Source organism: Littorina saxatilis, linkage group LG1, assembly GCF_037325665.1.
Source record: "Littorina saxatilis isolate snail1 linkage group LG1, US_GU_Lsax_2.0, whole genome shotgun sequence".
Lineage (NCBI taxonomy): Eukaryota > Metazoa > Mollusca > Gastropoda > Littorinimorpha > Littorinidae > Littorina > Littorina saxatilis.
In genome coordinates, this window is record NC_090245.1 from 47,399,655 (window position 1) to 47,411,650 (window position 11,996).

At 41.4% G+C, this 11,996-nt stretch overlaps 1 protein-coding gene across 1 annotated transcript; it reads right to left on the minus strand.

Annotated features, from left to right (window-relative positions):
* Nucleotides 1-1,004: 1,004 nt before the first annotated feature.
* Nucleotides 1,005-10,342, minus strand: LOC138971689 (carbohydrate sulfotransferase 1-like; the record flags this gene model as incomplete). Its single annotated transcript, XM_070344468.1, is given in 4 exon segments — nt 1,005-2,815; nt 5,573-5,713; nt 6,956-7,127; nt 10,275-10,342. Coding segments are annotated over 4 exon segments (1,075 nt in total), but the record flags the coding sequence as incomplete, so codon positions are not given.
* Between the last annotated feature and the right edge of the window lie 1,654 nt (nt 10,343-11,996).

Below are 11,996 nucleotides of genomic sequence, written 5' to 3' on the forward strand. Positions count from 1 at the left end.
CTCTTCTTGTCAATTTCACTGCCTTTGCCATGAGCGGTGGCCTGACGATGCTACGAGTAAAATGGCATTGCGTTTCATTCTGTGAGTTCGACAGCTACTTGACTAAATATTGTATTTTCGCCTTACGCGACTTGTTTTTTTTGCGGTTAGGAATGGGTTGTTGTTTTTTGGACTGAATTTTGCGTCTACTTACATCCCATACAGGGCCCCAGGAAGTGTGTTCACAATGTGAACTTTCGGTCAGGCCGCGCTTGAAAGTAGTTCGATCGTCCCACTGCATATTTCTAAGCTTCTATCTTAATCTGTGCATTGGGTTCAAATCACAACAATCTGGAGAAACAGCACATCACTCCAACATGACGTATTTATAAGAAGAAAAAAATGCAGTTTGTTTTGGAACATTTGACTTCACTAACTCCAAGGTCGCTCTCTTCAGTGACGTTCACATCTGATGAAAGTATGCGGTGAACCTGGTGTCAAGTAAAAAGAAACGATCTTGCAACACATACAGAGAAGGTAAAAATTAAGTGCCTGATTAGGAATTCTCTTCATTGTGCAAAATCACCGTCACCCGTCGCTGTCAGCCTGTTCTCACGACCCAAGTAGGCCACTGTGTGCACCTTGTTCGATGCAGACGACAGAACACTAGCGTTCAAGGTTTCTCTTTTGAGTGTATTTCAGTTGCAAACGAGCATAATGCACGAAATATCATTTTCTCCAAGACCATGACAACGAATACAGATGGTGTGGGAACATTCTCATGTGGTGGTACTGGAAAATTCGGTTCGAACCGTTGAATAGTCTTCTTTTGTTTGGGGTCCATTTTTACATTTAGTCAAGTTTTGACTAAATGTTTTAACATAGAGGGGGAATCCAGACGAGGGTCGTGGTGTATGTGTGTCTGTCTGTCTGTCTGTCTGTGTAGAGCGATTCAGACTGAACTACTGGACCGATCTTTATGAAATTTGACATGAGAGTATTCCTGGGTATGATATCCTCAGACATTTTTTTCATTTTGTTGATAAATGTCTTTGATGACGTCATATCCGGCTTTTCGTGAAAGTTGAGACGGCACTGTCACGCTCTCATTTTTCAACCAAATTGGTTGAAATTTTGGTCAAGTAATCTCCGACGAAGCCCGGACTTCGGTATTGCATTTCAGCTTGGTGGCTTAAAAATTAATTAATGACTTTGGTCATTAAAAATCTGAAAATTGTAAAAAAAATATTTTTTTTATAAAACGATCCTAATTTACGTTCATCTTATTCTTCATCATCTTCTGATTCCAAAAACATATAAATATGTTATATTTGGATTAAAAGCAAGCTCTGAAAATTAAAAATATAAAAATTATGATCAAAATTAAATTTTCGAAATCAATTTAAAAACACTTTCATCTTATTCCTTGTCGGTTCCTGATTCCAAAAACATATAGATATGATATGTTTGGATTGAAAACACGCTCAGAAAGTTAAAACGAAGAGAGGTACAGAAAAGCGTGCTATCCTTCTCAGCGCAACTACTCACCCCGCTCTTCTTGTCAATTTCACTGCCTTTGCCATGAGCGGTGGACTGACGATGCTACGAGTATACGGTCTTGCTGCGTTGCATTGCGTTCAGTTTCATTCTGTGAGTTCCACAGCTTGACTAAATGTAGTAATTTCGCCTTACGCGACTTGTTATATCTACACCACAGTTGGTCATTGAAGATTCCTGAGCAGCTAATAAATAAAATGTTAAGTAAATTTTGCCGACTTTTGACAAGTGCGCATGCTCAGATAATTAATTACATCATGGTTAAAGCCTGTCCTTAAATGGGCGAAGTCGAGTACGCAAATTATACTTCGCGAAGCTGGTCGCACGGAGCTCTAGCGCTGAGTTTTCGGTAAAACAAAATTTAATAAAACTTTCCCAAGTCTTCGCGAAGTCGACTTCGGGCTTAAGTAAGGACCGCTCTCCAAAGTGCTTGCTTAGAAAGTTACAGCATGGTTTTCCCAGTTTTCCCAAAACGTTATACATGTACCCCTTTTTACCTAGTATGCAAATTAAAACTGACCTGTTTGACCATAATAACGAACATAAATTGCAGCCCAAAAATGTTCTAAAAAGCGTTACTCTCTATCATAGAAAAGGCAGCTCCCCGCGAGATTCCACGAGAGAAATAGTCAAGTTCCTCAGCACAGACTCCTTGGAAGCGTTCCTGTACCCAAGCAACTTGTAAGCATTTCCACACACTTGCTCACTCGCAATAACATCACCGTACGGAATCTTCGTCCGCCATTTTCCCGCCGCTTTCTTCGAATCCGAGCGAAAGGAAGTGTAGGCGCTTTCCGCCTTTTGTGGCGCTGACGTCATTTCCTTGATGCTTTGTACAACATGTGACGTCATCTCCAATCCTAACGCGTTGTAGAGACGCCTGGTCCACTCCATGGGGTCACTGGAGATGTCTTCGTAACGCACCGCCACCGCACGGTCAGGAAACGTGTCCTGCAGTAGCCGCATGTGATGGACATCGTCCACTACCATGCTGCAGAAGTCTCCGACCAAGGGGGCGTGGCCAAAGAGTTTTTTCTGCGACACGAGGATAGCGCGAGGGTCTCGCACGAGGTACACCACCTTCAGGTCGGGGAACTGTCTCATGAGAGGGAAGAGAGATCGGATGGGCAGACGGATGACTTTGAAGATGCGGAGGGGGGCTCGCTGGCAGGAGTAGAAGAAGTGGAGGAGACACTGCAGGTAGTTGGACAGGTGGAGGTAGGAGGCGTTGACCATGCCCCACAGACAGTTGGCAACCTTCGCCACGTCCCCGTGAAGTCTGCACACACAACAAGGGAGGTATGTAACACACAGTGAACAAGGGAGGTAAGTAACACACAGTGAACAAGGGAGATAAGTAACACACAGTGAACAAGGGAGGTAACAGGTGGAGGTAGGAGGCGTTGACAAGCCCCACAGACAGTTGGCAACCTTCGCCACGTCCCCATGAAGTCTGCACACACAGTGAACAAGGGAGATAAGTAACACACAGTGAACAAGGGAGGTAACAGGTGGAGGTAGGAGGCGTTGACAAGCCCCACAGACAGTTGGCAACCTTCGCCACGTCCCCATGAAGTCAGCACACACAACAAGGGAGGTAAGTAACACACAGTGAACAAGAGAGGTAAATAACACACAGTGAACAAGGGAGGTAACATACATGTACTTCGAAAGGCAGATGCAAGTTACAGTGATTACCTCAGTAATCAACGTCTCATAAAATTTCTTCTTTTTACATTTACTCAAGTTTTGACTAAATGTTTTAACGTAGAGGGGGGAATCGAGACGAGGGTTGTGGTGTATGTGTGTGTGTGTGTGTGTAGAGCGATTCAGACCAAACTACTGGACCGATCTTTATGAAATTTGACATGAGAGTTCCTGGGAATGATATCCCCGGACTTTTTTTCTTTTTTTCGATAAATACCTTTGATGACGTCATATCCCGCTTTTTCTAAAAGTTGAGGCGGCACTGTCACACCCTCATTTTTTAATCAAATTGATTGAAATTTTGGCCCAGCAATCTTCGACAAAGGCCGGACTTCGGTATTGCATTTCAGCTTGGTGGCTTAAAAATTAATTAATGACTTTGGTCATTAAAAATCTAAAAATTGTAAAAAAAAAAAAAAAAATTTAAAAACGATCCAAATTTACGTTTATCTTATTTTTCATCATTTTCTGATTCCAAAAACATATAAATATGTTATATTCGGATAAAAAACAAGCTCTGAAAATTAAAAATATAAAAATTATTATTAAAATAAAATTTCCGAAATCGATTTAAAAACAATTTCATCTTATTCCTTGTGGGTTCCTGATTCCAAAAACATATAGATGTGATATGTTTGGATTAAAAACACACTCAGAAAGTTAAAAAGAATAGAGATAAAGAAAAGCGTGCTATCCTTCTCAGCGCAACTACTACCCCGCTCTTCTTGTCAATTTCACTGCCTTTGTCACGAGCGGTGGACTGACGATGCGACTTGTTACATTTAGTCAAGTTTTGACTAAATGTTTTAACATAGAGCCCTGGGGAAATCGAGACGAGGGTCGTGGTGTATGTGTGTCTGTCTGTCTGTGTGTGTGTGTGTGTGTGTGTAGAGCGATTCAGACTGGACTGATCTTCATGAAACTTCATATGAGAGTTCCTGGGTATGATATCCCCAGACGTTTTTTTCATTTTCTTGATAAACATCTTTGATGACGTCATATCCGGATTTTAGTGGAAGTTGAGGCGGCACTGTCACGCTCTCATTTTTCAACCAAATTGGTTGAAATTTTGGTCAAGTAATCTCCGACGAAGCCCGGACTTCGGTATTGCATTTCAGCTTGGTGGCTTAAAAATTAATTAATGACTTTGGTCATTACAAATCTGAAAATTGTAAAAAAAAAAAACCTTTTTATAAAACAATCCAAATTTACGTTCATCTTATTCTCCCTCAATTTCTGATTCTTCTTCTTCTTCTTCTTCAGCGTTCCAGAATATTGTCTGGTTACGTGTGAGCTCGTTTGCCCATTTGGGTTCCCCACACTATACTCTGAGAGCATAGTCAGCTTCACTCCGCTTTCGTTGAGTAGGCATGCTGGGTATTTTCGTGTTTCTTTAACCCACCGAACTCTGGCATGGATTACAGGATCTTTTCCGTGCGCACTTGGTCTTGAGCTTGCGTGTACACACGAAGGGGGTTAAGTCACTAGCAGGTCTGCACATAAGTTGACCTTGGAGATCGGAGGCCGACGTCTTACCACCACGCCACTGCGCCCGTCAATTTCTGATTCCAAAAACATATAAATATGTTATATTTGGATTAAAAACAAGCTCTGAAAATTAAAAATATAAAAATTATGATCAAAATTAAATTTTCGAAATCAATTTAAAAACACTTTCATCTTATTCCTTGTCGGTTCCTGATTCCAAAAACATATAGATATGATATGTTTGCATTGAAAACACGCTCAGAAAGTTAAAACGAAGAGAGGTACAGAAAAGCGTGCTATCCTTCTCAGCGCAACTACTACCCCGCTCTTCTTGTCAATTTCACTGCCTTTGTCACGAGCAGTGGACTGACGATGCTACGAGTATACGGTCTTGCTGAAAAATTGCATTGCGTTCAGTTTCATTCTGTGAGTTCGACAGCTTGACTAAATGTTGTATTTTCGCCTTACGCGACTTGTTTTGTATCCCATTGCTGAAATGTTTTAGTTGCTTCCTTCCAGTGGAAAGCTAGCAGCAACAAAAGTCCCGCTACCCAGGTGTGCGCGTGTTTAGGTGTAATCAGCGAATTGCACTCATGGCAGAAGGACATAGGTCGTTTACGTGCCACTGTGGTGGCAAGGCGGTGGCACATTGATGCCGTCTCTGATTATGAGTCTACAAATAAAGTTGATTTTTGTCCGTCCCGTCCTGGATTCGAACCTTTATCCCTAGGAGCACAAGTCCAGTGCTCTACCAACTGAGTTACCATGCCCCCCATAAAGTTGTAAGCAGGGCGTTCAGGGTCAGGGAGGTAAGTAGCTATGTGGTCATGGCAAAACTTACAAAAAATGACTGCTGCGATAGTTGGTGACGGGGTACTTGCTGATGTCACAGTTGAATAGGTCACTCATGACGCCCAGCGCATGACGTTCGTATGACGTCAGATTGGAGACTGGAAGTTCTTGTGGTGGAAGGTAGCTTCCGCTAAAACAGAAATATCGGGCGTGGGGATGGGATGCGATCATGAAGTCAGTCTTTGAAGCACACCAAGACGCTATAAAAGAATGTCTACCGTTTTTCTCCTCCTGCACCAAATTCCAAACATGTCATTACATCATTCTGATAAACATCGGTCCACGCTATCGCTCAGTGGTCTCTCTGACAGGATGAATAATTACTACGCGCATTAAAGGGAAATCTATCAAAACAAGAAAACAGAGTTATCTCCCATATTTTTTCGCTAATGTTTCTGATAACAGACGAAAGACGAACGTGATTGTAGAATGGCCGACTTGGACAGTGATCTCTGTTCTGTTCTTCACAGTTATGATTTAAAGACATCGTTCTAAGGTCAAAACAAGTCGAAATTTTGAGACTGCTGTGGGAAGGAGACCGTGATATTGTTGCATCACTCCCAACTAGTTACGGAAAAAGTGTCGTCTGCTTTGTAGCCAAAGTTGATTATCACGTGACACTTTTGCCATATTTAGAGTTGTTTGCACAGTAAATACACCCGCGAAAGATAGCTCGCTTGAAACTGTCTTACATATCAATTCCTTTGTAATTTAAAAATTACACAACACCATGAAAAATCATTATCGACGATCGCGAATCTGCTTATATCAATAACACATTACGAAAAGCTCTAAATATGTAAAAAAAATAAAAAATAAAAAAAAATCGATTTCCTCTCCAGAGAAGGAAAACAAAGGCATCCTGTCAGGGATAAATGAGACCCGAAGGGAAGTAACTCATTGTGACCTGAGTTCAGGATGGTCATTACATCACATGCCACATTCCGAAAGTATTCACTACCCAATGGCGTCATGGATCTTGATATTCAGCTTTCATCTTAAACTATTCTGCAATATCAAATTCCACAGGGACGTAAATACCCTATAATCAGTCCTATCTCACCACACTAAATTGGAAAAGTACAACATCATGCAATAACTCGTCCTGTCCTGCGTGGAACACCAGTTTGTAAAATGTGGAGTTCATTCTAGAAACGACCCAGCTGGCGTTCCATAATCCACACACACACACACACAAAAACACACACACACACATAACACACACACACACACACACACACACACACACACACACACACACACACACACACACACACAATCAATTCCTTCATTATCCAATTATGTATAATATATGACAGCTTATTTTCACCAAATCCATCTGCCACGCAAAAATCCAAAAGTGAGTCATTACCCGATGGCGTCATAGCTCATGATGACGTCCATGCCCCGCGTGACACTCACGAGCGGCGCCCTGAGCGGTTCGAAAAAGAAGAACGCGTCAGGAGCTTCCTTCAGGATGTAGGACAGGAACGTTGACCCGCTTCGTCCGTATGTCACCAGCAGGACACGTTTTATGGATGGTTCTAAGCAGGGAAAAAAAGAAGATATTTAGAGTCGCTCTGTAAAAGCATTGTCTTACTTTAAACAAATACACATGCACGCACGCTCAGGGCCAGTAAAAAGATGCATGCGGGTTGACTCGTTTGTGTGTTTTGCGTGTCGAGTGTGTGTGTGTGTGTGTGTGTGTGTGTGTGTGTGTGTGTGTGTGTGTGTGTGTGTGTGTGTGTGTTCTCCATCTGTCAGTTTTGATAACAGTCAGCCAGTATAATAATATAAGTTATTTCTTATATACTGACTGTTAGCAAATGATAACAGACATGTCGAGAAAAAAATATCAAGCATGAGCCTTTTAGGCGAATGCTGATATCGTTTGTGAGACATGTCTGTTATCATTTGCTAACAGTCAGCATATTAGAAATAACGGTTTTATTACCGTTTAATTCGACCAAAAGAAATTTCGAAGCGACCACGCGAATTAGACAGAACAGCCACAATGGGAACTACCTGATTATGCCTGTCGGTCAAAGAATTCTCGTGACCTGGGTCAGCCAATCAGAGTAACACACCTTACGTGATGAATATTTACAGGTCAAATGCGTTTGACATAGCCTACAACAAACCATGTTGAACATGCGTTTCGGTTGCTTCGCTTTTCAGAGAGCGACAGATTGAGAACCGACTCCAGACGGATGGAAAATGACGTAAAGATACATTTGACGTAAAGCGAGTGACCCAATGTCACTTGATTTTTCCAAACTTTGATAATTTAGATTTCAAGTGAGCGAGTCGGCATTGCACACTCAGAGGATGGGCGGTGCCTCGCTGTTCCGTAAAGCACCCACCGACAAAACTCGCTTTTCGGTATTTATTTTAGATAAAGAGAGTATTATCTGACAGCATTTGAAGTGTCATTCTTTAGAATAAATCACACTGATATTGCTGATTAAAATTTTTACTTTGTCTTGTTCATATTTAGCTTGATAAACAAAAATGGTCCCTGCCTGAACGTTATAACATTTAGAGGGTCACCTAGAATCCGTCCTGATTGGTCAAAAAGCCATATGGGGCACTGAATTGGTAATAAATGTATTTGACTTTCTGCGTCTATTTGCATGTAGGCCTACTTGTGAACGCATATATGTAGATGTATACACACACACACACACACACACACTACACCACCACCACCACCACAAGAACCACACACACACATACACACACAATCTCTCTCTCTCTCTCTCTCTCTCTCTCTCTCTCTCTCTCTCTCTCTCTCTCTCTCTCTCTCTCTCTCACACACACACACGCTGGAGCAAGATAGAACACTGTATCAAGGAGGCAGGAAAGCTTTCAGCACTTGAGACAACTAACCCCTTTAACAACAATTGTTCGATGCGGGCAAACTCCGACACAGTCCTACCTGGATGACACAATTATTACGCCATGAAATGCACGAGTTTGACCTCATTTTGCAAAACTGGTCCAGGGGCCCTGACAAGGGCCCACATTGTATCATCTGGTACAGGAAAGTATGAAGACCTAATTAATACCAATGTGCCTATAGTCTACAAACGTAAACTGCTGTTTATAGGTATACTTTATGGGAACAGATTTTCTTCTTCTTCATTTATAAAAATGTTTGTAGCTGGCGAGATATTTTTGAAAAACCTGGTCTCGGGCGAAAGGCAAACGGGCAATACACGACTGCGGTTAAATTTTAATACATCAAGGTAAACAACTGTGTACATGTACTTGGTTAGATTTAGATGGGTTGTCTTTCTCGTTTGAGAGGAAACTAGGACTGAACACTCGCCTGTCACAGGTCACCAAATAACCATTTATTTGAATTTTTTAGAAAGGAAAAAACGAACACACTTCGATAGGGCCGAACCAGAATATCTTCTTCTTCTGCGTTCGTGGGCTGAAATTTCTTACGAACACTCGTGTTTTTTGCACGAGTGGAATTTTACGTGTATGACCGTTTTTTACCCCGCCATTTAGGCAGCCATACGCCGTTTTCGGAGGAAGCATGCTGGGTATTTTCGTGTTTCTATAACCCACCGAACTCTGACATGGATTACATGATCTTTTTCGTGCGCACTTGGTCTTGTGCTTGCGTGTACACACGGGGGTGTTCGGACACCGAGGAGACTGAGTCTGCACACAAAGTTGACTCTGATAAATAAATCTCTCGCCGAACGTGGGGACGAACTCACGCTGACAGCGGCCAACTGGATACAAATCCAGCGCGCTACCGACTGAGCTACATTCCCGCCCTGAACCAGAATATGACGTAACATCGGTAATCTTGAACTTTAGTGTGTTAAATTCATAGCTCAGAATCCAGTGGCATTCTTTATTTACTTTTGATACAAGTGCCTGTAATCAAGCCAAAGAACAGTTGTCGTGAAATTAATTGACGGATTGATATCCAAACTTTAGCATAATTAATTAATTAGGTTGTTTGATCGACGAAAATCACGCGAGAATGGCTACGTTTTTAACCAAGGGACATCACTAAGGCAACTCCCTGTCGCCGCTCAGGATAATTCCTTCTTTGACGCATATATGTAAACGAAATGCATTCCGAGCATTCTAGTCAAGTTCATTCCGTGACTCCAAAGGGATCTAAAATGACTTGTTATGCTTACAAGTGCAGGTTCTGCAAATTTGGAGGCTTAAATGCCTCTGAGTTCTGAGCTATGAATTTAAATGGCTTCTATGCTTACAAGTGCAGGTTCTGTAAATTTGGAGGCTTAAATGCCTCTGAATTCTGAGCTATGAATTTAACACACTAAAGTTCAAGATTAACCGTAACATCTAAATTTCTTAATGATATACGATACCGATACATGCAAAGCCTGGCGGTGAGCTTACGATCAATTTTCTACTGCTGATGTATGTGGAAAGAATCGAGACAAACTTCATTCTCGAAACTCTTTGTCATTTCCTCAGAGATAGGTAGAGGAAGTAACAGATTTTGTTTTACGTGAATCGATTATTCGCGTTATGACATCTTTTCGTACTTTGCTTGGCTTTTGACGTCAGATATTTAACTTCGAAAGAGAGGGTCAAAAGTAGACGCCTTGTTTTTATTCATTCATTTATTTTGTGTTAATTGATATCGTTTGTCTTTAAGAAGATTACATGTGGATGTGAAATAGCAAACTCACCAGGTGATTCTGTGCCTGAGGGCAAGGTCCTTGCCAAGGACGCAGCGGCGCTGTCTTTTCCGTGCGGACTGGCTCTGTCTGGAGATAAAACAAAGGACATTTACTTGACACTGACTGAAAACTAGCTCACCTGCGTTTTATCCAAAAGGCGTGCATTAACATGAAATACGGTATAATTACCTAATTGAACATTTTCCCTAAACAGTAGGCAGAGCACTGTAGTGGAATGCATGAATGGAGACTATTATAGTTAGCAACTAAACGTAGTATTTCGAACTACGCAGTTCGTAACTACAGATTTAGTCAGTCTGCAATGCATGAGAGCGAACTTGGTCGAGACTACTTAGTTACCAACAAAAAGAGTAGGTCATAACTTCAAGTGACGTCACGGGGAATCCCCGTCACTGCGCAGGCGCGGTGAACTCTTCACCTTCGAAAGTGGTAAACAAACCAGCATGGGATTGGGAGCATGGTAACAGTGCGAACTTGAGTGGTTGATCGATGCAATATTATTTTGGCGAGCAAACAAGACAAACATAGGCAGAACGCAAATGTTTCTCTCAGTTCTTCCGCACATTACGAGAGCTAAAACTGCCCGACCGGGGAGATGTACGCAGCATATAGGCTGAGTCAGTGTCGTCGAAGATTTGAGTGATGGCTCAGTCGGTATGTACTGGGAAAAAGTCCGTGTCCCTCTTACTGATTGTGCATTTTAAAGCAAAGCTAGAACTTTGTAACAGACAATGATGTATGGATGTATTTAAGTTTGTGTTTCAATTTATGGGAGCGAAACTGACATTTCTGAACTGAAAAAAGTCGTGTTTTGTGGAGTTTAGAGTTGTCAGTAGAGACCGAGTAATCGTTGAAGAGAAATAATTGCATGGTTCACCGATGGAGAGTTAAACGACCATAAAACCGCACCACAGGTATGTCACGAAGCTGTCTAAGTTCTACACTATACAACAAAAGAAAATTGAATGAGGGAATCAAGACAATAGATCAACTCTCTCTCTTTCTTTCTCTCAGTCTCTATCTCTCTCTCTCTCTCTCACACACACAGGCATACGCACACACTAACACACACACACACACACACACACACACACACTCACTCTCTCCCTCTCTCTCTAAACCGCTAAGAGGGAGGGACAAAGTTGAGAACAAGAGTGCCAGATAAAGGAAGGAATGTAATTTGGAGCGATCATTAAACAAATTAAGAAACAAGCAAGTTAGCAAGCAAATCCTTGAAAATGTGTGATGTCATACAAAAGGAGCCAACAATGTTTTGGCCTGGTGTTCTACTTACAAAATAAACTAGTAAAAGAATTGTGAAATGTAAAGAGAAAAGATTAACTGGAAACACTACCGAATTACAAGACATCATCAGTGATTTGAATCATGCACTTATGATTTTCTTCCTTTTTTCCAGATCGGGTAGAATACTTTATGTCAGTGACATATTTAAATGATTGCAATTTTGTGCTGGTCTTTAACATGAATAATTAGATACAATGAATACATTATTCAATGAGTAGGAAGTGACAATATTTTAATGTGTATGATCTTGTTTGATGAATGCCGCAAACACTCTGAGAAGTTCTTCTAAGCAAGCAAAGAAACAGAGGTAATGAAGTTGGATACTGAGATGACTATATTTTGTAACTTAGACACTCTGTCTATAAGGAAGCTAACTGTTGCTTGAACATCATTTGAAAATTAATT